We start from the raw sequence: 27,936 nt of genomic DNA, 5'->3' as shown, positions 1-27,936 counted from the left end.
AAGCGGTACGGTGGACCAACGGTTAGCATGTCAGCCGTTCTGAGGTTTGACTCACCAGCTCTAGCCTTCCACATTCCTAAAAGATGAATGTTAGGTTAATTGTATACCGTAGGTGTGAAAGTAAATGTTCATGTATGTTTGTCTATATGTACTGGGTGTACCCAGCTCTCCCTTAAAGTCAGCTGGGATATAGAAAATGGATGGATGGATAAAGGTGAAGAGGTGTCAACCAGGTCAGCTTTATGTTCATACATATCTTAAATGTACATATACTTCGGGTTGCCACTGTGACAAAATGAACAACACACAACTGAAGAGGACATTTTTGTAATTTTTATTTTTGACCAATCGTACCCAGAGTATCAAAACCAAAGAACACACGTCTTAGAAGATGTTATTACAAAACAGAAAGAAACAGAGAAGCAATCAGCTTTGTCTCCCTCAAAGACATGGCTGAGTCACTACTTTCAAAATATACAGTGCACTTTTACATATTCAGGAAGGACGGGGAGATTGCAAAAAGGAGACTCCAAAACTTGAGTCAAGATTAGAAAAATAAAGCAATATTTTAGCTAAAGATTGCTTTTGCTTTATCACCACACTTGGCTGGCAAATGAAAAAAAAAAAAAAAAAAAAAACACAAACGGTACGTGCAAGTAAGAGGTTATATATTTATATTTATATTGAATCAATATGGCTTATCAAGGTATAGACACAAACACACAACACTGATAAGAATTGAAGGAGACATGAACGACCTGCTGTGGCCTTAAAAGCATGACGTTGCAGTGCTATTCAAGGATCAACGTCTATCAACACAATTTGCACCCAGAAAAAAATGTTAGCATGTGATATCCTTGATGAGCCCATAACTAATGAATGCTTTGTAACAGCTTTGATGAATTAAAGGGCCCTCTGCTAAAGTGTAAACTCGCCATTTTTGCCTGTGTTAGCGGCATGATCTGATGTTAGCTGTCCAAATGTAAACCTTAAATCAGCAGCTTGAGAGAGGAAAAAAAATACAAAATCATTTTATACATATATTATATAGCGGCACTTGTGCCTCACAGTTCTGAGGACCCGGGTTCAAATAACCTGTGTGGAGACCATATATATCCATCTTGTGAGAATTCAGTTAATATTATATTATTGTGTGTCTTCTTTTCGTTTAGCTTTTTCACCTTAAGTGACGCCACCACAGAACGAGTGCTGGCAAAGAGGAAAAGGAAATGGAACTAACGTCTGCTGGCTCAGTACATGATCAATGCAATTAGTTAAATATAAATATATATTAAGTATACAAGTTATTTTACCAACCTAAAAGAAACGTAAAAGCGGTTTTACTTATTTTTTTTGTTTTACAGCTATTAAGTTCTCTTAATATTGATTGAAACCCACTGTAATTGGCCCACTGATTAATCGGGCCGATTTTAGCAGACCATCGATAAAATCGTCATTGGTCAATGTGTAACCGATGTAGGTGACCTTTTTGCCACCTCGCTGTGCTCCTGTGTGTCTGTGCTCCACTCTGCTCGAGCGCCTGGCCCCGCCCCCTCACACACAAACCAGCAAAGTGCAGCAAATGTTTCACGTCCATGCACACTCACTGGGCTGAGAAAAACTGCATGTTTTTTACTCCATTGTACGCTGTGACTTTGTAAAACAATGCAACAAGACTTAAGTGCCCCTTGACAGTAACATCCTTAATTCACTTTACTTTATCTACTTTGACCCACTGTGTTACAGGATATTCAAAAATGATCTGACGTGAAATTTCACCAGAATTTTGCAATGCATCTTTATGTTTTGAAAGGAAATTATTTAACTGTTGTTACAATTAGCCTTTTCATATTCTCACTGTCCCACACTTGAAAACTTTGTGTGAAGATAATGAAAATTAATTGATATATTTGTATTTTGCTCATGTGATGCTTTGCCGTGTGCTGTCAAGCTCGTACAACAGGTCAGATTAAGGCAGCTGTGCAGCTTCATCATTTTGGCTTTTTGTGGTCCTGCTGGTCTGCATGAGTGCAGTCATGTTATGCCTCATATTTACACTAACACACATCATCCAAAACCAGGCTTTGACATGAACATTTACACACACACACAAAAACTCCTTGAGTGTGTTCACAATATGATTCATTGTCCACATTTAGATTTCAATTCAAAGCTGTGACAGATGGTATCCATGTGCAATGTTACCCTTCTTGAGCCCCTCCTACACCAACGCGTAATCAAATTGACCCCTTTCCAGCCCCTCCTTGTGGTCAGTCCAGGATGATGCAGGCATGCGACTGTAGGGGTCCAGCAGGATCCTGAAGCACCTGACGAGCAGGAAGACCAGAAAGAGCATGAGCAGGCCCACGAAGGCCAAAGCGGTGCGCTGCTCAGCGTCCACCCCGACCAAGGCCAGTGGGGGGCCGCTGCTGCTGCCGCCGCCAGCGCCGCCGGGGAGGGAAGAGCCGGCCGGGGACAGCAGCAACTCGTAGTCGAGCGTGGGCCCATCGCTCATCCTCCACGGGGCCCGGAAGCACGGTTTGCACACCGACTGGATGGTTGGTGTATTGGGGGGTGGTGAGGAGAAGGAAGGGAAGGTGTTCATGAGCAACTGATTGTGGGGTTTTGTAAATCTCTTTTGGAGTTTAAACCAAAGATGGCGTATTAAGTTGCGCTATTTTCAGGGCAGTGTTTCCTCTGATTTATTTTGTTAAATGTAGGTCAGTTCAAGTGACAACTGTCTTCCTAATCTGATGTGACAACGTGCCGCACCCTTTTATATTAATAAGGACTGCTTAGGAGGGAAATTGCAACGCTGTCTGCACTGAACCCCCCCCCCCTCAGGCGATCATATTTTTAGGGCAATAATCAGAGAAGACAGGAAGTCACGGGAAGGCAAGGTCAATGTTCTGAGAACTGATACGGCACTGATTAAGAAAGCAGTTGGGTAGAGCAATGTATGGCTGTCAGGTCACCAATACTGATGAGGTTTTCCTACTGTCTTGTTCAGTGGATGATCAATGCAAAAGTAACAGTAACTAACAGTAAGGCCCAACCAAATGCAAAAGTCCTCCCACTGCCTACCAAAATAAAGAGTGACAAGTGGGTCAGAGAAGTCAAGTGTCCAGAGAAGTTCTTCTCACCATTTCCCTTTGGGATGAGCGCCACACACACACACACACATTTAAAAAAAAAAACAAAAAAAAAAAGACTAATGGTGAGGCAACAAGAGGTAGAAAATAGCAAGTGTGAGTCTGTCAGATGTGTGAACTTCATTCATTCAAAAGACGAGTCCAATAGCTGAGTCTTAGAATCTACTCCGGGTGACGTCCTCTGCAGACATGACGTCAACCGCGGATGAGTTACAGCAGCTCCAATTCACTCACTACCTGAGAGAGAAGTTGGAGAAAATACAAGTTAGAAAAACTCAAGTCAAAGTCAGAACAAACAAATGGGATACTTTGGTGCTAATTTTGACTGTCCAAGGAACCTCACTCCATCCAATATATTTTGCAGATACATATAACTATATATATACTGCAATATTGCCATGAGTTAGGGCTGCATAATAATAATGCGAAATAATATTCATGATTATTTTGATTTTGTTTTTGGGATGTGGGAGGAAACCGGAGTGCCCGGAGAAAACCCACGCAGGCACGGGGAGAACATGCAAACTCCACACAGGCGGGGCCAGGATTTGAACCCCCGGTCCCCAGAACTGTGAGGCAGATGTGCTAACCAGTCTTCCACCGTGCCGGCTAACTGATAGATATTACATTTTTTAAAAAGTACCTTTCCTTCTACTTTAGCAAGGGCTAAGTTAATAAATGGGCTATTACAAAGTGCCATCACAGATTTCAACTTAATGGAAGCAAATACAGTTTATGCAAAGAAGGCAATAACATTAGCCTGCAAGCAGCGACTTTTCATTTGAAAATCCCCATCATCAGTGTAGTGAACTGTCAAGGACGGTACGTCTCCGTTGTTCTGCTTAGACCATCGGTCAGTCGTGCACGGTCACAAACTGCAAAGAACTCAGCAGATGGGATTTCCCTATCGATTTCCTTCTGGCATTTTTTTTATTTTTTATTATTGCTTTTATTGAAAAAGTGAAGTCAAGGCAGCCGCTACAACGATTGAAGTAGTGTCTTAAAGTGACAAGCCACCTCTCCACCAACATGCTGAGAGGTCCGACTTCAAAATAAAAGCTTCATATATTACTACATTGGACATCAATGTCATTTGAAGCTTTTATTTTGTTGTTGGCACAGGAGCACAGTGCTGGAGCTTAATGAAGCCTTAACCATATGTACGCCCCCTGGTGGCTGGCTGACTTGCTTTCGAGCACTGCTGCAAATGAAGCACTTTTCATTATGCAGTGCCGGCCAGCATTTGAAGTGTAAAAAATTGCCAACGTTCAGGCTCATGAAATCGCGGCAGCCAAAATCGCGATTACAATTAAAATTCAATTAATTGTGCAGCGCTTCCATCAGTGAACATTTTTTGTTTGTTTGTTTATTATGGGAAAAGCTTTGCCCTTCTCCAGCTTGCATCTTGTTTTCCTTCTTCTGTAACCTGTAAGCACTCGTGGCTAGCTAAGTGGTTAGCTAATCCAAACCTCGACTCTGACTTTCCTGTGTGTTCTTTGCATGTTCTTACCGTGCTTGTGTGAGTTGTCTAAAATTGACTGGTTAAAATGCATGTATTTATTTTAAGTTCTGTCCCCCCCAGGCTGGAAATCAGTATTACAACAACAGAAACCATTTGTATTCTTTTATTTATTTATTTTTTCTTCATTCAAAGCAATTATTATTATCATTGTTTTCGTTTGCACAGTAATTATTGTATGATAATTTTCTGGTACAGAAATCCTAAATAATATGTTTATTCAGCTTTTTATAAAAGACATGGTAATGCTTGGTAAAATGTGCTCATTTCCGGCGCATCTTTTTCGTGTGCTGCCAAGTGGGCCACTGCGGGAAATTAATCTGGCAAAATTCCTTTTTATCAACCTGAAAAACACAGCAAGATGTTAGAGGAGCTGACAGGCCTAATCAGCATTGTGTCATCTCCTGTAGTAGTGGCCTGGGTGACAAGGACTTTCTTCTTTTTTTTTTTTTTAAACAAAATATAGTCACATATGAGAGGTCCATATATTATATGTTTAATACTGGGTTAAGTGATTTATTGTAAATAATAAAATACAAATTGTGAAATTCTACAATTTAAAAATGTATTGAATACATATTAAATAGGCGGCACGGTGGCCGACTGGTTAGAGCGTCAGCCTCACAGTTCTGAGGACCCGGGTTCAATCCCCGGCCCCGCCTGTGTGGAGTTTGCATGTTCTCCCCGTGCCTGCGTGGGTTTTCTCCGGGCACTCCGGTTTCCTCCCACATCCCCAAAACATGCATGAATTGGAGACACTAAATTGCCCGTAGGCATGACTGTGAGTCCGAATGGTTGTTTGTTCCTATGTGCCCTGCGATTGGCTGGCAACCAGTTCAGGGTGTACCCCGCCTCCTGCCCGATGACAGCTGGGATAGGCTCCAGCACGCCCGCGACCCTAGTGAGGAGAAGCGGCTCAGAAAATGGATGGATGGACATATTAAATATAAGCACAGGTGTATTGTGTCATTTGCCAGCTCAAGGTAAACCCAGACATGGGTCGCTCCACATCAGAGTACAGCAAAGATTTTGAATCTTAATGTTTATCATCAACTAAAAAGTGTGACTTTCCAGAGCTTAAAATCCTTCTTGAGGGTTATTATCTAACAAGAGAATCAATACAATGGTTTTACTGTAATTGACAATAACATTAATCAACATTTAATATAGTTTACCCGGGGATCCGTCTGAGATGCACAAAAATGAGCAGGGGCGCATATAGTAAGATCAGTATAGCGTGACTCACTACTGTACGAGATGTCGCCATTGAAAAGTAGTACAAATCTTGAATCAAAACAGGCTGCTTTGATCTACTTGCCGTGCTGTTATTAATGTTGCTATACTTTGGACTTTTTCTTAACCAACTGGAAATTGGATTGCAGTATATTGCCTCTTAAGGCATCAATGACTGTTCATAGCTCTGTGCAAAATGTTTCATGTTTGTTCAAGTGCAATTTTTGTGAACAGAGCCTGAGTGTGTTTTATTTATACTTTACATTTATGTAAGATATTTTATTTATCGTTCTACATTACAATGCCAATGTTCAGTATATTCCTCGAGTTAATTGTTGTTAAAAAGAATGTATTTGCATTATTATGCTGAAATATCACTATATCAGTAGCATAAAAAATATGAACGATACTATCGTTTGTCGTGATAGTTTTGGGGAAAATATATCATCCTAAAAAAAATAAAATGAAAAAATAGACAAGATATTGAGAGAGAGAGAGCAATGGGTTTCAAAAAATATTGCACAAACAATATAAAAAATAGAGTAACAGCAGTAATAAAAATCTGCAATATAGCGGGACAGCGGAGCAAGAACTGTGATATCGCGTAGGATTACTTTATCTGTATTTCATGATGATAAGTTCCAGGGACTCATTGTTTCAAGGCTGGGACTCATTGTTTCAAGTCTATGCACTTTGAGTGTTACGTATAGGAGCCTCTGTGGACGTATTGGAGCGGGGCCAACGTTTTCCAACAATTCCCATCCATACAGTAACGATACATTATGGCATCCAAAAATTAATAGACATTTGATTGCTTGCAATGAACAGCAGAAGAATAACATTACGTCACACCTTGTTCATTTCATCCTTCCAGCATATTGCTATCATTAGTACTCTTAATAAGTAATAAGTGACAGTAATGTTGGCCATCTGTGCACACATACCTTGTGATGAAGCTGATGATGGCCACATTAGCTGTAATGAATAGTGATTATGGTCGCCAGGATGGGATTACATCAACCCTCGTTTGTCAGTGCACGGTTACACGGACACTCATTGGCAATCCTCATTCATCCCAAAAGGTGACAGGAGGGGAGACAAAGTGCGGCCTCATCAATAATCTAAATTCACTCGTCTCCTCTGACCGACCGGTTTTTAAATCACTGAAGACACGTGATACCCACACAGGTTTGTGGATGATGAAGAATGAATTTATGAAGATGACTAGAGGAGGTGATGGATGGACAGAGCACATGTTGCTATGGTGATTGATTAGTAGCACATAGGAGAGGGGAAATGCTTTCTGTTTGCCACTATCCAATCTGTCCGTCTTTGTCAATGTTTCCTATCTGTGGCTGCCTCCAGGGTGCTTGTTGCAGTGACTGGGTCTGGAAGCAGGATGGAAAGAATCAACTCTTTGTGTCCGTGCGTGTGTGCGTGCGTGCGTGCGTGTGCGTGCGTGTGTGTGTGTGTGTGTGTGTGTGTGCAGCTGTGTCACAAAAAGCCAAAAATAGGTTAGAAAACCATGGAAGTCCTTTCAAGGACTTTATTACTGAATGGGAAGGGTTGGGTGGCTGTCTTGTAAACAGAAGGTTGTCAGTTATAATGTCCAGGGTTGAAGTGCCCTTGAGCAAGACACTGAATCCCGAACGATGAGTGGTTTAGCATCTCATCTGCAAGTCATTTCATTAGGAATGCTTGGATTTGAAGCCGCCTGAAAAAGCTACAGCAGTTTCCATTGCATAAAGACATCCATCCATCCATCCATTTTCCGGTCGTGCTGGCGCCTATCCCAGCTGACTTCAGGGTGTAACCCTAACCCGGGATACACTCTGAACTGGTCGCCAGCCAATCGCAGGGCACACATAGACAAACAACCATTCACACTCACATTCACACTAACGGGCAATTTAGAGTCTTCAATTAAGCTACCACGCATGTTTTTGGGATATGGGTGGAAACCGGAGTACCCGGAGAAAACCCATGCAGGCACGGGGAGAACATGCAAACTCCACACAGGAGAGGCCAGATTTAAACCCGGGTCATCAGAACTGCGCTAACCAGTCGGCCAGCGTGCCGCCTGTATATTGACGTCTCATATAAATAGACACACTTTGATTTAAAAAATGGATGCACAATTGTACTCAGGTGTCTTAGGGGTGGGCACCAAAAGTGTATTTCATTTTATTTTTTTAATACTTCATCTTACACTGGTCAGATAGGCTGAGCCTGGAGGCTCCTAAGGTGGACTAATTCCTAAAGCTGACCCACTTATACACCCACAGAGGTAGCAAACACACACATCTACATACTGGAAACACCCGTTAGAGTTAAAACCTGACACTTCGAAGGCAGGATGAAAGAAGGTTAAAGAAAAGTGTAAACATAACCATCTGATTCTATCACTCTGTCATAATCATTCCCAAACTAATAAGAAAGTGTATATATTGTGAGCAATGAGGACAGAGAATAAGTGTACTTGTCCTTTTAATTGTGTGGCATTTATTAAATCATACATTAACAAGCATGGCATGTGTGTGTGCTTCATTGCGAGGTACCGCAGGTAGCAAGGACAGACTCAGCTCATCTTATTTTCCTCTTTGTTAAATCCACTGTACCTCCCACCATCAAGCCCCATCATCTATTCCTCTTTCTCTCTCTCGCACACACAAACACACACACATGCACTCACACACACACACGGATTGCATCCAGTGGGCCATCTTTCAGCTACCATCAAAATAACTCATCAGAGCAGAAGACAATGTTGTTACCTCTCAGGTGACCAAGGAGTCATACTTTCCTCTGTACACTCACAAATACACCCACATACAAGTGAGAAAAAAACAACTTAGCAACAATATAGCTTGAGCACATGTTGGAACAGTTTCAATCCGCGTTATTTTTCATTTAGACAACAGGAAGTAATCCAAAATAACACATAGGGATGGGAATTAATAATTTAGCAATTCCGATTCAGTTATTGATACTGCTATCGACAATGATACAAATGATAGGTGATATAGTTGTCTATATCATTAACATATGATATGATAATTAAAAATATGTGTTTGCATAATGATAAGCCATATTCCTATTCCTAGGAAAATTTATTAATGAATTAAATCATGTTTAATTTGATTTCATTTGAGTACATTGACAACCGAAGCGCATTATCACTGTCCGGAGAAAGAATGCATAGTCGTAACAAAATACCCAGTGATTTGAAACTACGGGACAGGACACTTTTTCAAAAACTGGTCATATCTGAGGAAAGCGGGCAAGGGCACCTCAGCTGTGAATGCCGGGCGATTAAGGGGATTAAAATCTGGCCTTCCAGTCATAAACCACATACGACAACTGCCCCCGAAAGTTTGCTGTTTGGTGCTTTCTGGGTGTATCTCCCGGTTTCTCATGCTGTCCCTTCAAGCAAGGCCCCATCTGCCATTTACAAACACACAAGCAGGCACGCGCACACACAAGCACACACACACACTCATCTGTGCATGCAACGAAACCAAGCTACCAACTGGCTCAAAGCGGTCAGTCTTGCTTTGTTATTTATAACCCAACTAAAGACTAATTAAATTATAGAAGCTTTGAACAACGGGAGAAACAGTTTAAATTGTTTTTTCTTTTTGTCCTGCTCGGCTGTCGGTCAAGCAGAATTTAAGATCTGTGTCCCTTTTATGCCGGAACAGTTTTATTGTGTCACAGTGGAGTTTTTAAGCTGCCACTGTGGTTTCTTAGTATTATAATGGAAATTTATTGAGAATTAGAGTCCATCAGTCAACCACAATAAGGTTTCTAGAGGGGAGTGAGAAAAGAAGACAACAAAAGACAACGTAGTAACTGTAAACAAGATGAGAAAAGTAAATCCTTATATATCTAGAACAATGACACATTAGATATGAGTGTTGTATGGGGCAGTAGTGCTTCACCCTATGGAAGGACAGGACGGGACAGGCCAAGAACAGGAGGGGAGGCATGCAGGACAAGGGTCGTGAACCCGGCTGTATAACTGTAGTGTGGTGGGAGTGGCTATGTAAATTATAAACGTCTATAGGACCAGATTGTGAGTGAGGGGATACGCAAGCAATTCGCATATTCATGAGTTATTTGTCGCAATAAGTGAGAGGCCCCACATCCAGCGAAAAAGTCCCATGGGTGTGTGCCTGCGGACTCATGCAAGTGAATTGACACCGTTTCGCATGCACAACGACTTTTGCACCAAGCAATTACGGTGGATGCGATTATTGGGTTCTTGAAACATTTATGGCATTTAAGACTTGTGGAAATAAATGGGAGCTTTGGGAGTTTGATGTTGTTGCAGTCTATCTGTTCCAATTGTAGCCAAGAATGATGCTACTCATTGTGTTGCAACCATTTGATGAGGTATTGTAATTGGTTAGCTAAATAAAAGTGTTTAAATTTGGGAGCATTTAGGCCTCCCTCCTGTTTACTTTTCTGAAGAGTGGATAAACTAATTCTATTTTTCTTATTTTTTGAATAAAGATTTATTACGGAAGAATCTCTTTTAAACCATTTACATGTGGACTTAAATGGAATCAGTGAGAATAAATTTATAAGTTTATTTGAGGTAAGGTTTTAATTTTCATTGTGGCTATTCTTCCCAGTAATGATATAGGCAAGTTATTCCAGCATCTTAAATCATCTGAGATTTTTTTACAGAAATGGTGTCTAATTTAGATTGGTTAGCGCTGTGAGTTTTGGTGAAATATTAATACCTAAATACTTAATGTTTCCGATAGGAATGGGGTAATCTGGGATTTGATCTGCAGGATTCCATGAGTTTGCTGTTATTGGGAGTATTGTTGATTTTGTCCAGTTGATAGAGTAATCTGATACAGTAGTTGTGAAAATGTTTTAATGAGATTGAAGACTGCCTGAAGAGATGACTTGGGGTCCTGTAAATAAAGAATATCATCAGCACACAGATTAATTTTGTGTTCTGTCAGTGGTGAGCAGATACCTTCAATATTAGCATTTTGACATATAGCGGCAGCAAGAGGTTCGATGAATATTGCAAATAGCATCGGTGAGAGTGGACATCCTTGTCTGGTTTCTCTTTGTAAAGTTAAACTTTGTGATGTGATACTATTCGTGGTGACTGTCACTTTCGGCGAGTTGTATAATGTTGCTATCCAATGTATAAATGATTCTCCAAAGCCAAATTTGTGAAGTACTGCAAAGAGAAAAGCCCAGTTAACTTTATCGAAAGCTTTCTCTGCGTCAAGTGACAGGATGATTGCATTTAGATTTTTAAACTGTGACCTGCTTATAAAATTTAATAGACGTCTGACGTTATTTGTGGAACGTCTGCCTTTAATGAAACCTTTCTGTTCATAGTGGATTATCCATGGGAGTACCTTTTCAAGTATCGCTGCAAGGGCTTTCGAGATAATCTTGATATCTACATTAATCAGTGATAAGGGCCAATAATTAGCCGGGAGAGTGGGCTCTTTGCCTAACTTTAGTAATAATTGAATTGAATCTGTGTTCATATGGCTACTTATATGACGTTTATTGTTTATCTCCTTGACTGGTCTGAAAAAATAGAGCCACTAGTATTGGCCAGAAATGTTTAATGAATTTGACGGCGATTCCGTCCGGGCCAGGCGCTCGTCCCGATTGATTATTTTTTTATGCATTATGTAATTCTCTGATGGTTGAAGGAACATCAAGACTCTCTTTTCATTTCTGTATTTAATTGTTTAGATCCTTAATAAAAGTTTCAATTTCCTTTTGGTCTGGGTTGTTCGAAGACGCGTATAAACTGCCATAATAATTGTGAAATATTTCATTTATTTCTAGCGGTGACTGTGTACAGTTGCCGTTTGAACCTTGAATAGCCGTAATTAATTACTTTTCTTTATTGCGCTGAAGTTGCTTCGCAAGAAATTTGTCTGATTTATTATTGTACTCAAAGTTAGGGTATCTTAACTGCTGCCTTAGAAAATCTGTTGTTTTTGATAAGATGACGTCTAATTGATGTTTGGCCTTTTGAAGTTGGTTTCTAAGCGTGTCAGTCGAATTAATTGCATATTCTTCTGTGAGGTGTTTAATTTTTTCCATCAGTTTCATTTTCTAATTTTTGTTCTTGTTTTTTCTTGTACGATGATTATGATATGATTTGACTCTCAATACAGCTTTCTCGGTTTCCCACAGCAGAGATGGGGATATGGTTGGGGAGTCATTGAATTTCAAAAACAGTTAACTAGTTAATGTGGTTACAAGTGTTTTTGTCCTGAGGTGAAAAGGGAGACCTTGATTTAAAGGAGGATTTCATTCAATAAAATAAGGAGGATTTTTTTCTATGATGCACCTTGTGACTAATTGAAAAGTGGCGTCTTTTAGTAGGACGTCCACTATCCATCCATCCATTTATAATAACACTTATGCTTATTAGGATCATGGGTGAGCTGGAGTCTTTCCCAGCTGACTTTAGGCAAAAGGCGGGATACACCGTGGACTAGTCACCAGCCAATCGCAGGGCACATATGTATACTAGACAAACAACCATTTATACTCACATTCTGAATATGTATGTTTTTTAAATGTGGGAGGAAGTCAGACTATTCAGAAAAAGACCACACAAAAACAGGCTAGAAACAAACAACAGACAGGAAGTCTGGAGCTGAGATTTAAATCCAGAACCGCAGAACTTTAAGGCAAATGTGCTAACCACTGGTCATCCATGCTGACCAGAACTGACACTATTTGAGGAAAAAATGTATGGTGTACACATTTTTCAAAACCGAATCATCAATATTAAATATTAAATTAACTACCCATAATGCAGTCACCACTGTATCCAAATGGAACTCAACTGTACTGCTTAATAGAAATATGTCATTGATATTGGCGTGATGTGATTATTCACGCGTACTTGAGCTCATTCATCACCTAAGGGACCTGCCACCTGTAGAGTGTTGCTAATGAACAAGATGGCAAGTAGGTCACCTTGAGCACAAAAGAAGTAAAAATTGTGGGGGGGGGGAAAGTCCACGGTCTATAAATTAACCTGCAAGAATGCACATTGCAGAAACAAAATCCAGCCTGGGAGGTATTTTTAGCCACTGAGAGAGACAAAGTGTCTGTGGAGTCATTTCTCTTTGCACTCTTAGCTCACCACCAGACGTCTCCTCATGCGTCGTAATTCGCCTGGCAGACAGGCACTAGCTACAATAAGGATGATAAAGTTTGACAATTAAATACTCTATTGTCTCTCTCCTCACAATCGAAGGTTGCGCTTGGACAAGCAGCAGAAGGAGGGCATTTGTGTGCGAGAGGCCCGTAGAAAGACACATACACACTGAGGGCGGGCGAAATGTTCTTTCAGCCAGTGTGCATGCAAATGAGGAGACTCAAGACTGCTGACCTTTTAAAACAAAATGTTACCACAGGAAAGGCAGCACACTTTGAATTTACCCTTCATCGGGCACTCATTCAATCAATTGCAAATTCAATAATTTATCCTATTGTGTGACTTTTTCTATCTATATTATTGTTTGTTAATTTTATCATGAATTACATATTATTATATTGGCATAATTAATCATATTACCAGGGCTTGAGAGTGCGACCAAAATGGTCATACAAGCAACCTTTTTTTTCAGCTTGTGCAAGTAAGTAAGAATTATCTAGTCACGTTTTTTGTTTTTTTTTATGTTTGTTTCTCTCGTTTATTTTCAAGACAGCTGTTACAAGTGTAGGTACCATGTGCACCAACCATCAATTGTACACATCAGGTCATGCGTGATATCGCACAAAACAGGAGCTTATTGGAGCGCTCTCAATTTTACTAGCTTTAAAGGATTAAGTCTGTGTGGCTTGCTTTTTCTTTGGCTTTTTCAAACCAGCCTGAACAAGAAGTATGAAGAGCAGAACACAAGAAAAAGAAGAATATACACTAGAAGTTAGACCAACTAAGCCGCCTCACATTCAAAGCAGCAACTAGCTATTTGTTATCAAAGTAAAGGAAGTGTTCTATTGCAATTTTGATAGTGATCATTTCCATTTCCATGATTTCCTATGAGAAAAATGTAAAATTTTAACAAATTGGAGGCCAACCAATGCCACCAAACTGACTGCGTTTGAGCTGAGCCTTCACTGTATATCAATGTGTGCCCTATATGGTCTCATGTCAATAACATACAGTATGTACTCTCCCAACACTTTCCTCTCATCAGGGTGATAAATGGCGACTGGAAAACTGAAAAAGTGGTCCACTGCTGTTGGAAAGGGTTCCAATCAGCTCGCAGAGAAACTTGACGTTGTGACAAAGCGGACAAATGAGCGAGGGATATTGAGGGCAACACAAATGGAAGTGTACACAGATGAAGGCGCAGGGGGAAAAGAACAAGCTCTTTGTGATTCTCAACAACAGCAAGCAATTCCATCTGGGAAACTGCCCTACCATCTATCATTTTAGCCACAGCTCAAAAGAACAAAGTCTATTTCCTCTATCAGCAATTTTAAAAGGTTTCAAGGTCACTTCTGCTTTAGTATTCACAGTTCTCAAGATCCCAGATCAGAGCTCGTTTTGTACATTTCTGGTGTACAGTTCTTAAATAAGGCTGATTTAAATACAGCAACCAGGTGGAGAAGTCGATGTTGAGTGTGTGTGTGTTTGTGTGTGTGCGCTCCTTTCTCCAAAGACATCAAGCGGGATCGAATTCCCAGACAGCGCCTCCGGCCCGTTGTGTCGTCTCCGCTAGTTGTTTGTGTCACTCTCTCTGACAGCATGGAGCACCAGTGTGTCTCAGCTAAAATCTGAGGTGTTGACATACGGTTTAAGCTGGTCACCAGTCAATAATCACGGGAGATACATACACAAGCTAAAACATTAGATGCACCTTTGTATTAGATATCTTGCCTCTAAAAAATGAAAATACAAAATTGCAGTTTTGAGATGTGAATTTAACAATATATTTATTACTGTAGTTTCCCGTGATGTAAAAACAGCACTGCAACATACTGAGAGCTGTCTAATAATTTGCTTACCACATGTAAGAGGCTGAACACATATCAAACAGTATGAGACACAACAGTTTGATACTACAACCACCATTTTATTAAATTAATATATTTCTATCCATCTATCCGTCCATTCTCTTAAAATATTAAAAATGCAAAACTAAAGCAGTGAATTTATTGCACCCACACGTCATTATTTTTTTTTCATGGAGCAATGTGAAGCTGATTTAAACATGCACTCAAAACACTACTACCAACCTCTCGAATTTAGTGAGAAATCTACAACACACACACACACACACGCACACACAAGCATGCACGCACACACACACACTTTCAGACCGACTGTATCTCTCTTGTCCACCAGCAGTTGCAGCACAACATCTCAATCATGTATGCCATATCTTCGGTTCCATCAGTCCTTCTGAACACTCCCCAGTGTTGTCACTTGCTTCCCTTTTTTTAAACTGCCCTTATCACCCTCTCAAACCCCCCTACTCCCCAAAGCCCCCAGTCCCTCCAGTCAGAGTTAATAAACATCAGCCCAATCACACCCACCTCCACCCTATATTTAATTCACAAATCCTACACATGAAATATTCATCCAATGAGGAATCGGAAGGGTCCACGACAGGTAGCAAGCAGGTCAGCTGAGAGTGGCCTAACGTTTGCATGAGTTGAACATTGGGTAAATATTTTTTGCAGTATTTTTTTCAGACCACACAATTATTAGGAATTTTCCCAATTGGGAAAATATACAATGTTGGTTTATTGTGCGCACACAAACTTTGGATTTAAAAACTATTGTTATTGAAAAATTTTCTGGAATTTTTTTTTTCTCCAGGCCCTTTTTTCTTCCTCCTCCATTCACACTAGCAGGAGAATGAACAAACAAAACCTTGAGCACAACTGCCGGAAAAATATTATAGTGAGGGATACTTTTAAGTTCCAGACAATGGCAGTGGGTGGTTTAAATGAGTATTGGTGTGTGCCACTTAGCACCGCCTCGAATAGCTATAAGAGCGAAATGAGCTATTTGCACGTAACAGTGTGAGGTCCTATCCGTTACAGGTACTACGGTTATGCTTTAATTATTTTCCTTTCGGCTTGTCCCTTTCGGGGGGCCCCACAGCGCATCATCCTTTTCCATGTAAGCCTATCTCCTGCATCCTCCTCTCAAACACCAACTGCCCTCATGTCTTCCCCACGACATCCATCAACCTTCTCTTTGGTCTTCCTCTAGCTCTCTTGCCTGGCAGCTCCACCCTCATCATCCTTCTACCAATATACTCACTATGGGGGAGGCCACCTCATCCACACGCAGCATCAGCACTGGGGCGCCCCAAGGTTGTGTCCTCTCTCCGCTGCTCTTCTCTCTCTACACGAATGACTGCACCTCAGCGAACCCGACTGTCAAACTCCTGAAGTTTGCAGATGACACCACTGTCATCGGCCTCATCAAGGACGGTGACGAGTCTGCATATCGACAGGAAGCGGAGCGGCTGGAGCTGTGGTGCGGCCGACACAACCTGGAGTTGAACACGCTCAAGACTGTAGAGATGATCGTGGACTTCAGGAGGCATCCTTCGCCACAGCTGCCCCTCACGCTGTCCAGCTGCCTTGTGTCAACCGTCGAGACCTTCAAGTTCCTGGGAATTACAATCTCCCAGGACCTGAAGTGCGCGACCAACATCAACTCCGTCCTCAAAAAGGCCCAGCAGAGGATGTACTTCCTGCGGCTTCTGAGAAAGCATGGCCTGCCACCGGAGCTGCTGAGACAGTTCTACACAGCGGTCATCGAATCAGTCCTGTGTTCTTCCATCACAGTCTGGTTTGGTGCTGCTACAAAAAAGGACAAACTCCGACTGCAACGGACAATCAAAACTGCTGAAAGGATTGTCGGTACCCCCCTACCCACCCTTGAGGACTTGCACGCTGCCAGAACTAAGACAAGGGCGTGCAAAATCCTCTCGGACCCTCCCCACCCTGATCACCAGCTCTTCCAGCTCCTTCCCTCAGATAGGCGCTACCGATCAATGCAAACTAGAACTAGTAGACATTCCAACAGCTTCTTCCCTCTTGCAATCAACTTCTTGAACAGCTAACTTACAATTCCATTACAACAAGCTGGCAATTTTTTGACTTGAGTTCGTTGTCACATTTCTGTATTATGTATTACTCGTGCACTCACTGTAGTTGTCTCGCCGTGCTGCACTATTTGCATATAGTGGCCACTCATGCCAGAGTAGCATCTGCTCCATTTGCACACTGATTGAGGAGTATCTGTAACATTTGCACAACCATTGTCCCAGATTATCGCAGTACTCGTCACTTTAAACCGCATACACTCCTTGAAGTCTCAGTGCCCTTTGCACAATGGTCATTGCACCGGACTATTGCGATATTAGCCATTCGAACTGAGGACTCTGCATCTTTTTGCACAATTGTTGTTTGTTGTTTGTTGTTGTTTTTTGTCAATGTCTTTATGTCTCCAAAGTGTTCTGTAAATTGACTGTCTGTTGTACTAGAGCGGCTCCAACTACCGGAGACAAATTCCTTGTGTGTTTTGGACATACTTGGCAAATAAAGATGATTCTGATTCTGATTTCCCCTCTGGACGTGTCCAAACAATCGAAGTCTGCTCTTTCTAATTTTTTCTCCAAAACATCGAAACCTTGGCTGTCCCTCTGATGAGCTCATTTCTAATTTTATCCAACCTGGTCCCTCCGAGAGGGAACCTCAACATCTTCATTTCCGCCACCTCCAGCTCTGCTTCCTGTTGTCTCTTCAGTGCCACTGTCTCTAATCTGTCCATCATGGCTGACCCCACCACTGTTTTATAAACTTTGCCCTTCATCCTAGCAGAGACTCTTCTGTCACATAACACACCTGACACCTTCCTCCACCCGTTCCAACCTGCTTGGACCCGTTTCTTCACTTCCTGTCCACACTCACCATTGTTCTGGACGGTTGACCCCAAGTACTTAAAGTGTTCCACCCTTGCTATCTCTTCTCCCTGGAGCCTCACTCTTCCGTCATCACCCCTCTCATTCATGCACATATATTCTGTTTTACTTCGGCTAATCTTCATTCCTCTGCTTTCCAGTGCATGCCTCCATCTTTCTAACTGTTCCTCCACCTGCTACCTGCTTTCACTGCAGATCACAATGTCATCTGCAAACATCATGGTCCACGGGGATTCTAGTCTAATCTCATCTGTCAACCTATCCATCACAACTGCAAACAGGAAGGGGCTCAGGGCTGATCCCTGATGCAGTCCCACCTCCACCGTAAATTCGTCTATCACACCTATAGCTCACCTCTCTACTGTTCTGCTGCCCTCGTACATGTCCTGTATTATTCTAACATACTTCTCTGCCACTCCAGACGTCCGCATGCAGTACCACAGTTCTTCTCCGGGTACTCTGTCATAGGCTTTCTCTAGATCTACACAGACACAATGTAGCTCCTTCTTACCTGCTCTGTACTTTTCCATCAACATCCTCAAGGAAAATAATGCATCTGTGGTACTCTTTCTAGGCATTAAACCATACTGTTGCTCGCAAATACTCACTTCTGTCCTGAGTCTAGCCTCCGCTACTCTTTCCTATAACTTAATTGTGTGGCTCATCAACTTTATTCCTCTATAGTTCCCACAGCTCTGCACATCACCGTTGTTCTTAAAAATGGGCACCAGAACACTTTTCCTCCATTCCTCAGGCATCTTCTCACGCACTAGAATTCTATTGAACAAGCTGGTCAAAAACTCCACAGCCACCTCTCCTCGATGCTTCCATACCTCCACAGGAATGTCATCAGGACCAACTGCCTTTCATTTTTCATCCTTTAACGCCTTTCTAACTTCACCCTTACTAATGATTGCCACTTCCTGGTCCACCACACTTGCCTCTTCTACTCTCCCTTCTCTCTCATTTTCCTCATTCATCAACTCCTCGAAGTATTCGTTCTATCTATCGAGCTCACTACTGGCACCAGTCAACATATTTCCATCTCTATCCTTAATCACCCTAACCTGCTGCACATCCTTCCCATCTCTATCCCTCTGTCTGGCCAACCTGTATAGATCATTTTCTCCTTCTTTAGTGTCTAACCTGGCATACATGTCATCATATGCCTCTTGTTTGGCCTTTGCCACACCTACCTTTGCCCTATGTCGCATCTCAATGTATTCCTTTCGCCTCTCCTCGGTCCTCTCAGTGTCCCACTTCTTCTTAGCTAACCTTTTTCCTTGTATGATTTCCTGTACTCTGAGGTTCCACCACCAAGTGTCCTTCTCTCCTTTCCTGCCAGAAGATACACCAAGTACTCTCCTGCCTGTCTCTCTGATCACCTGTAGTGGTCCAGTCTTCTGGAAGCTCCTCCTGTCCCCATTTAAAATAACCCCGACTCCATTTCTCTTCCCATCTACACCATGGTAAAATAATTTAAACCCTGCCCCTAAACTTCGAGCCTTGCTGCCTTTCCACCTGGTCTCCTGGCCACACAATATATCAATCTTTCTCCTAATCAACCAACTGCAGAGATTTTCCTGTCATAGTCCCAACATTCAAAGTCCCCACATTCAGTTCTTGGCTATGAACCCGCTTTCCACCTCTTCTTCTTCTTCGACCCACAGTAGCTGGCAGACGTTGTTAACCCGGGCCATGACCGATCCGGTATGGAGTTCTTCAGATGAACACTCATATTTGTTTGGCAAAGTTTTAAGCCAGAAGCCCTTCCTGACGCAACCCTCTGCATTTATCCGGGCTTGGGACAAGCCTACAGTTTGCACTGGCTTGTCCCCCCCATAGGGCTGCATTCGGTTATGCTTTAATATATATACATATATTTGACATTAGATCTCCAGGGATTTCCCAGCAATGTGTGTGGTGCGACTTCTTTGTTTGGGCAGAGGAGGAAAAACTTGGTGATAAAAATTATGTCAGGAAACAACTGAGACATTGAGTAGGGTGCAGGTATGACCAATCAACCCATGCGTAATCCAACTATTACACAATTACAGTTTTTTTTTGTTGACATTTTTGCATGATTGTTATAAAAACTTTTTATCCTACTGTATTATCACATGTACACAATTAGTCAAGGAATAAAAGACAGTTTACCATTCAAAAAAGTTTAGTTTAAATAACATCCAGCCGTCCATTTCCTATACCGCTTATCCTCACGCGGATTGCGGGCGTGATGGCGTCATTAGTATGGATGGATTTTTTTTATTCCTAAACAAAGTTGACCTGTTTAAATTTGGACACAGCATTAAAAATAGACATTTGTGAAAAATAATTGGAAGTCTGGAAGGGAAATTATAAAGAACAACACAACACTACTGACAGATAAAAGTTGAATTAACTGAAGGCATAAGCGGAGAGAAGTCAAAATGGACAGATATAAAAGCCGGTAAGAGGAAGGAGAAAAGGCATTAAGGAGAATGGTAATGGCTGCGATTCACCCCGTCATTCTGCAGCTTCCCGGGAAGCTCGGGAGTTCGCATGGAATCAATCAGATACATCTGGAGGTCGAATGGAGAGAACACATGGAGGAGAGGAAAAGAAAAATAAGAATGAAGGAAGCACTGCAATAAGGAGATGTCAGCACTCTTAAAGTCTGAAAACAGCACTTCCCTTCCATCAGGCAGCCAGTCTGTCAAGTCCACCGGGACAGAACGGAGACGGGCCCAACCCGTCATCCGGTCCACGACAAAGGCCATATATATTACATGCTCTACCCACAGAACACAACACCCAAGAAACATCAAGCTGGCAGGGCAGAAAGTCAGCAGGAAAAAAAGCAAGATAGTTTTTGTGGGAAGCGTCTCAAGGATGCAGATGATTACACAGGAAGTATAACAATGTTTTTTGGTCAATGTTTCCACAAGAGGGCCTACATCCTAGAGGCTGGAAAGATAACATCAGTACATAAGAAGTTGTTCCTCCATTTGCAGTTATAACTACTTACTCCCATTGAGGAAGACTTTCTACATGATGTTGGGCGCGTGTCTGTCGAAAGGCTCCCAATTGCTGTTCTCGCTCATCTCAAGGATGTTTGATAGGCTTGAGGTCAGGTTCCTCAACTTCTTCCACACCAAACTTATCTTTCTGGATATTTTTTTGTGCACTGGGAGACACTCATGCAAGAACAGAAGAGGGCCTTCCTCATAATGTTACCACATAGTTGGAAGTGTACTATTGACCTAAATGTCTTGCTCAGATGCAGAATTGATAATCATTTTGAAATCAAAAACGGTTATATTTGCCCTTAATTTAGATGACAAACATCTGAATGTGGGCGCTAAATTTTTCAGTTTGTTCTCTTATAGCGAAAGTAAAAAAATAAAATGTACATTTTATTGAGTGAATTAAGTAGTTGATCCCTTACAAGAAAATTGTTGCTCCCAATAATTGGCTGGTGCCCATGTGTCCGTCAACCAAATATCAATACTCTTGATCGCAATCTTTCCAGTCGAATCCAATATTTACAGGTATAAATACCACCATAGGCAAGCCTAACCAGCTGTCAAAAGGGAGAAGATTGTAGACCTGCACAAGTCTGGCATGAATTACAAAACCAACAGCAAAAGGTTTGGTGAGAAGGTGACAACTATTGTTGTTATTTTCCGAAAGTTATTAATTGCCCTCGGGCTGGAGCGTCATGCAAGATCCTGGGTCATGGAGTGAGGACGTGCATGAGAAAGCTAAGGGAGCAGCATCAAAGTACTGCATGCTTGTACACGGTAGGAACTTATTTCACCAAGTCATGTGTTGTGTATTGTTTGCGTCTAGCTGTTGAAAACAGAGGACATACAAAGTCAGGGTCGGTGCTGGGTCATAAAACCTCTAAACCAATGTGACTAAACAACAGCATAAAAATCTCCCCCAACCACACTTGTGTGGAGTTAGCCACAACATCACGTGTGTTTATGTAGCTAAACCTTTAGCCACACTTAGCCAGTCCTCATCACTGGGAACTAAGCCAATAAGCTTTAACGATGTGGGCCCAATTAAAACTACCTAGTCATCAATACGGAGTAGGGCTGAACGATTTGGGAAAATACTCTGAACTGCGAGAGTTTGTGATTGCGATTTAGCATGCGATTTTTCAGGAGGAAGTTTATCCGGATTATTCACTCGATACAAAAAATAAATGATTCTATAGTATGACAAACACAGAGTCACTGATGGTGCAGTGGTACACTCACCTGACTTTGGTGCGGGCAGCGTGGGTTTAGTTCCCGCTCAGTGACAGTGTGAATGGTTGTCCGTGTCTATATGTGACTGGCGACCAGTTCGGGGTGTAGTCCACAGATTCACCTATTTCCATATTTCTATTTATTTATTTATTATTACACAGGCACAGATTTTCACACGTCAATTTGTTAATAAATTGAGATGAGCTCATCATTATTACAGTATTCCTACTTTTTGCAACATTTTTTGTTTAGTGGTGTGATGTAAATTGTTTGTAATCTAAATCAAATGGTTGCCTTGGCTCAATAAAGGCTAGGATACATTGGGCTATAGGCAAAAAATCTGTACCTCCACCTGCACCTGCAATCCAGCCCAAGATGTACTATGTACTAAACTGACTATACTCGGTATAGTAAAATACTTATTCAAACCATAAAGTTCAGCGAGACCCCACTGACTGCCCTGATCAGCCAATGACAAAAGAAGCCACTTGATGGACTTGTAAATTGCGCTGAAAGGAACAAGACATAACAAAAAGACGGGCACATCACCTTGCTGATGTGAAGGCAGCCTGTGCAGCTGATTACATTATTCAGCTTAGGGCGGGCTGGAGAATGGGGGCGCTGGGTCGAAAAGCCTCACACACCAGAAAAGGCCAAACACATCTGGGCTGGAAAAAATGGAAAAGATTATCTGCACACTTTGCTTTGGGGACCATCAGCACTTTTCATTGACATATGTCCTCACTTTTTTTTCCTCCAGGATTTGGAGTTAATAGACTCTCCATGGGAGCTGAGCACAAAGGGTGGGTGGGTGGTTGGCTTGGTGGCGGGGGGTTTCTTTAAATGACACCAAATGGGTTGTTCATGACCTTGTGTGCTACACAGCCACATTGCATACAGCCAAATTGAATCACACTCACTGTGACATTCCTATTATTTCAGGGGCAATAAACTGCAGTATCAAAAATATATAGATGTACAGGTGATTTTCTCCTCACAGCCACTTGAAAAAGTCATTTCAGAACTGAAGCGTATTATAGCATTTCAATTATGGCTGTCAAAACAAGGAGACAACGACAATTTTGTGTCTTTAAGAGTGGCCTGACAGTGTCATAAAGACGGCGCCATGGCGGGCGATGGAGAATAAATGACAGCAGATATCGCAGCTAATAACACAGACAGGCCGTGCGTGGCACAGTGTGTGTGCTGATTCACTAATGTGCTCTTTGTTACATTGTACATCCTGCTGGTAAACCTCAGGAGGGCTTTGCAGGCCAAACCCACCAGAGTTTTTCATTTTCCCCTGCCACTCTGCTCCAGTTACAGGTCATTACGGCAGGACAGCGGCGAGGGAGATCAGTATTACCCCGGGTGTTGTTGTCTATTTATTACCAATGGTAAGCTGAGCGTGCACATAGAGGCAAGGTAGACACTGTACCGTATATACAGTGGTTTGCCTATAGGCCCCATGCAAGGACCAGGAGTCATTTTCCACACATTTGAAAAAACTCAAGGTACCTTTAGTGTCACAAAGAGAGGACATCTACATTGGAATTGTACTAAGCGATGATTTCTCTCATTTGCATCAGCAATACAGTGTTCCCGCCGTTATATCAAAGTATATCATTTGTGCTCCCGCCATATCATTGATTTTTAAAAGATCATTTTTTATGGGTTATTACAGTACAGTATACAGGCAAGTAAGATTTTAGAGTTATGTGCCTTCAGTGTAGTACCACATCGTGCTGCAACATGCCAGGAAAAATGGTCTACTGGAAGAGATGCAGAATAATTAAGAGCAAGAAGAAGAGGCCCCAAAACCAACTGGGCTCCAGTACTAGTTGTTCCCACAGAGCACAAAGAATATATGCCTGTAACAGCCTGTGAAGTATTTTTTTTTTTTTTTTTTTTGTAATTATTATTATTATTATCGTAACACTAAATTCTGTTAGCCTGTCTATGGCATTTCCCATTATATGGTAGGATTAAGCAAGTGGACTTTCGTTAGACAATATTATATGGTTTTGTTTAACATGTTGTCGTTACAATGTTTAATTATTTTGTTTTATTTTTCAGTTTTACAGTAAATTTCAATTGGGAGTGACAAATAAACAACTTGAAGCAAGCACGATTTGCTTCTTTTTTGGAGAACTGGGCAATTGAGTGAACAAGCGCTTAGTAATACTTTAATACTTTACTTTTTTTTCACAGGTTTAAGTGTGTTTAAAAACGTTTGTTTAAAGTGTGTGTGTGGGTAAAACTATTTTAAAAAACATTTATATTAGGGATGTTCGCTCGCACATTTCTGTGATTATCTCACGACCAGTTCAGGGTGTGCCCGCCTCTAGCCCGAAGTCAGCTGAGAGAGGTGCCAGCACACCCGCAACTCTCGTGTGGATAAGAGACTGGATGGATGGATATCACATTTTTTTCAGACTGATGCCAGTAAGACTAATGACTAAAGACGCCAGTAAGAGACTAAAGACTCTTGAGTACTCATCAATACCGATAATGATTACCAATGCCATTAGTACTTTTGATGCATCAAATTTTAATTAACACAACGACAGATAATTATGAAGACAGAGCTTTTGTCGTGATCTGTGATTTTGTTGACTTGGTTCTGATAAGATTTAGTTTGTTTCATGCTTTGTCAAGTTTTCCTCTGCCACATGTTCAGGTCTTGTCTGCTCATTTGGTTATTGTCTCCACCTGTTCTCGTCCGCCCGCAACCTCGTGTCGACCAATCAGCTCCCTCCAGCCACTTGTGTCTTGTCCAGGTGTTCCTCGTTGTCTCGTCAATTTGTTTGTATTTAGTTCCCTGGTTTCCCTCAGTCCTAGTTGCTGCATTGTCATATGATGTACGTCGTCTGTCTTCATAGCCCAGGATTTCTTATTGTATTTCTCTGAGGTCAGTGTTTTGTTAATTTTGCCTTTTCCCCCTTGGTTGCCTGTTTTGGTTTTTGTAAATAAATCATTTTTGGAAATTCCTGTACTCCTGCCTTGCCTCCCTGCTTCCCTACACTTGGATCCTTTTACATTTTGTCTTGCCTCTCACACCTCAAAAACTTGACCTTGACTTCTTTGTTTCTTCTGAAGCACATGATGATTCACCGATGTGTCAAACTGTTGCGGTGTAGTGCCAACTACTGACGAGGACTTAATTCATGTCAGATATTTTTGGCTTAAGTATCAGTGACTGGTATCCCCCCCCCCTTTACGAGTACCCGATTTTGAAAAAAGTTTGACATCGGCCTAATACCGATACCTTCTATCGGTACCTAATTTATATGATCTCTCTATATCAAAGATTTTCACCTATCACGGGTGAGTCTAGAACCAGAGATAAATGGCGTTTCACTGTACCGTGCTTAAGATCCAGTACAAGCACTGCATCCAAAATGATAGAGATTATAATGCTCAGTTCTGATCAATCTATCGTAAAATAGAATATTAACCAATTTGTTACCACCAAACTTTGTGGCTAGTTTGTAATATAAACTAAGTGGGCGGGTATTCTTACATGGGTGTTGCCATAAAATTTGCAATCAGTGTCAGTACTGAGATTTTTGGGGGGGGAAACTTTCCGTGGTAATTAATGGGAATATATAGGGGTTTACAGGAATTCAGATTTGAATTCTACTCAACTCGAGGAATGTACTATTCATAAATAAATGATCATGTCTACGGGTTGTTTGGTAATTCACTGCGCACTTATGTTTTTAATCAAACATGTCTGTTAATAGAAAATACAGATGCTCAGACATGTTTCCATATAGAATGCTGTATTTACATACTGTAGGTACTCTATAGGAAACGTCCGTTAATAAAAAAAATAAAAATAAATAAAAAAGAACACCCTGTCTAGATTTGGTCAGGGAGAAGGAAAATATTACACAAATTGCCCAGTATGATTCAGGACAGCACTACAATCAGAATACAATTTTTTAAAATAAAAATTAAAAATGAAATGAATACCTCTCTGACAGTGTCAATCAAAACTGAGCAAGTCTACCTAATACTGTGGCCTGTAAAAGAGATGCCAGTTCAGGATATCTTTGGTGTCTGCATTAAAGTGTCATTATTTAGTAAGGTTTCCTCCGCAGTGAAACCAATGGACAACATGCAGTTCCACTTAATGGACCAACACTGGGCCATGTAGGAGGTCTTTAAATTGGATTTGACTAGGGATCCAGGCAACAAGAGTCATATAAATACAGAAAGGAAGTGCAAACTACGTAATGCTCATATGTCCAACATATTATTCACTTGAACACTCCATAGTACCAGAAAGACACCAGAGTATCACCTGACATAATTAAAATCATGAAAACAACACCAATTACTATTAACAAAAAGACTGTTACTCAGCAATTATTCACTCCAGGCCCAGCTTTACGAGCTCTGCAAAGCTTCTTGAATCCCACCACAAGTTAGTTCATGTCCCAACACTTGTCTGAGAGATAACACGACATCTAATGCACCTCTTCCGTCAAGTATCCATTTTCCAAGCTGAAATTACATCATGATGGGAAAATGACATTGACTTTTTTGAGTGACAGTTTTGAATAGAAGATTCATGCTAATGGCTTACTGTTTAGGCACATGTGCAATCCTAATGACCCACAACGGACCTGTGAAATAATAAAGAATCGCAGGATAATTCAATAAACTCAAGGTGTCTTGCTCCTGGCTAAATGGAAATTATACACAAGCAGTGTCATTGCAATTTCATGGCACGCTGGTGCATGATGTGGCAACGACGCTGCAAATAAATTCAGGTAAGCAGGTATGTTAAATGCATTCTAGTTGATAAGCACGTCGCATAGGATAATCTCCTTGGGCTAATAAATATCAATTTAAATCAGATGATATTGTCTGCAACACACTAGTGTGCTGTGAGAGAAAATTATACAATTTTATTGAATTGGTGCGAAAATTATTATTTTATCAACCACCAATAATGCATCATTGCTCATCCGTCTGTGCCAGCTACGTCTAGTGACAGGCAGAACAATGAAATGATGGCAGAAGGTACATGCTGTAATGAATCGACTTGACATTTTAGTTGGGTGGTGTGCCATGATTATTATTTTCTTTTCTAATGTAAAACATATTCCTTGGCTCAATAAAGTTTGGGAAATAATGGTAAATACAGCACACACTGTTTAAGTTAAAAACTTAATTCATATAATGTTTGACAGTACTTCATAATAGAGGTTTGGCATTATGCTAAATGCATGGCTTGCTGAGCCTGAGCAAACATCAACATGGTAGAAAATGCAACTTTGCTTTCAACGTCATTAATCTTTTGCAGCAGGACTGCAGTCACGACGTCCATCAGGGGTTTGTCAACTGTTTTGTATTTTTCTAGGCAAGCCTTTCAAACAGAAGACAAATGTTGCACCAACCTGATGCCACGCGAGGTTCCTCGGCTGCAGCCTCAAACTTTGTGATGCTGTCCTCCGCCGCCTCCTCCGCCGCCTCCTCCTCTCCTGCTGCCTCTCAGCGTCGCTTTGCACGGACTGGAGACTCCCTGCAAAAAGCAGCTGCTCTCTTCGAGCCACGCCCACTCCGAGTCGGAAGCCAATCACGCAGGGACCTTCTCTACCTGCTTGTAATAATGATGCCCGAAGCCAGTGGTTTTCATGTGTATGAATTCTCGCGAGCCATAACATTAGGTACACCTGCACTAAGGAGATCCAATGCAAATAATACCTTTCAAAAACTGAGTTGGCTCTAATTTGCTATCCTGTGAGTATACAGGCAGGAGGTTGCACAAGTGGACTATTGGTTAGCACATCTGCCTAACAGTTCAGAGGTTCTAG

At 41.4% G+C, this 27,936-nt stretch overlaps 1 protein-coding gene across 2 annotated transcripts; it reads right to left on the bottom strand.

Annotated features, from left to right (window-relative positions):
* Positions 1-10: 10 nt before the first annotated feature.
* LOC133480778 (cortexin-1-like) lies at positions 11-27,936 on the bottom strand. Of its 2 annotated transcripts, none has more exons than XM_061779371.1 (2): positions 27,520-27,936; positions 11-3,389 (listed from the first exon to the last, which is right to left on the bottom strand). In XM_061779371.1, the coding sequence occupies exon 2, from the start codon at positions 2,603-2,605 to the stop codon at positions 2,222-2,224; it is 384 nt and encodes a 127-aa protein (XP_061635355.1). In that variant the 5' UTR covers positions 2,606-3,389; positions 27,520-27,936; the 3' UTR covers positions 11-2,221. The 2 variants fall into 2 exon arrangements, with proteins under 2 accessions (XP_061635355.1, XP_061635356.1); XM_061779372.1 differs by having other exon boundaries at positions 11-3,385; positions 27,520-27,561.

The sequence above is a fragment of the Phyllopteryx taeniolatus genome, chromosome 7 (genome assembly GCF_024500385.1).
Source record: "Phyllopteryx taeniolatus isolate TA_2022b chromosome 7, UOR_Ptae_1.2, whole genome shotgun sequence".
In the NCBI taxonomy this organism is placed as follows: domain Eukaryota; kingdom Metazoa; phylum Chordata; class Actinopteri; order Syngnathiformes; family Syngnathidae; genus Phyllopteryx; species Phyllopteryx taeniolatus.
Note: the sequence above shows the minus strand (reverse complement) of the source record. Positions and strands in the feature narration are given on the sequence as shown.

What these genes read in the sequence shown, in the direction of transcription:
- LOC133480778 (XM_061779371.1), bottom strand. Translation starts at nt 2,605, where the DNA reads ATGAACACCTTCCCTTCCTTCTCCTCACCACCCCCCAATACACCAACC.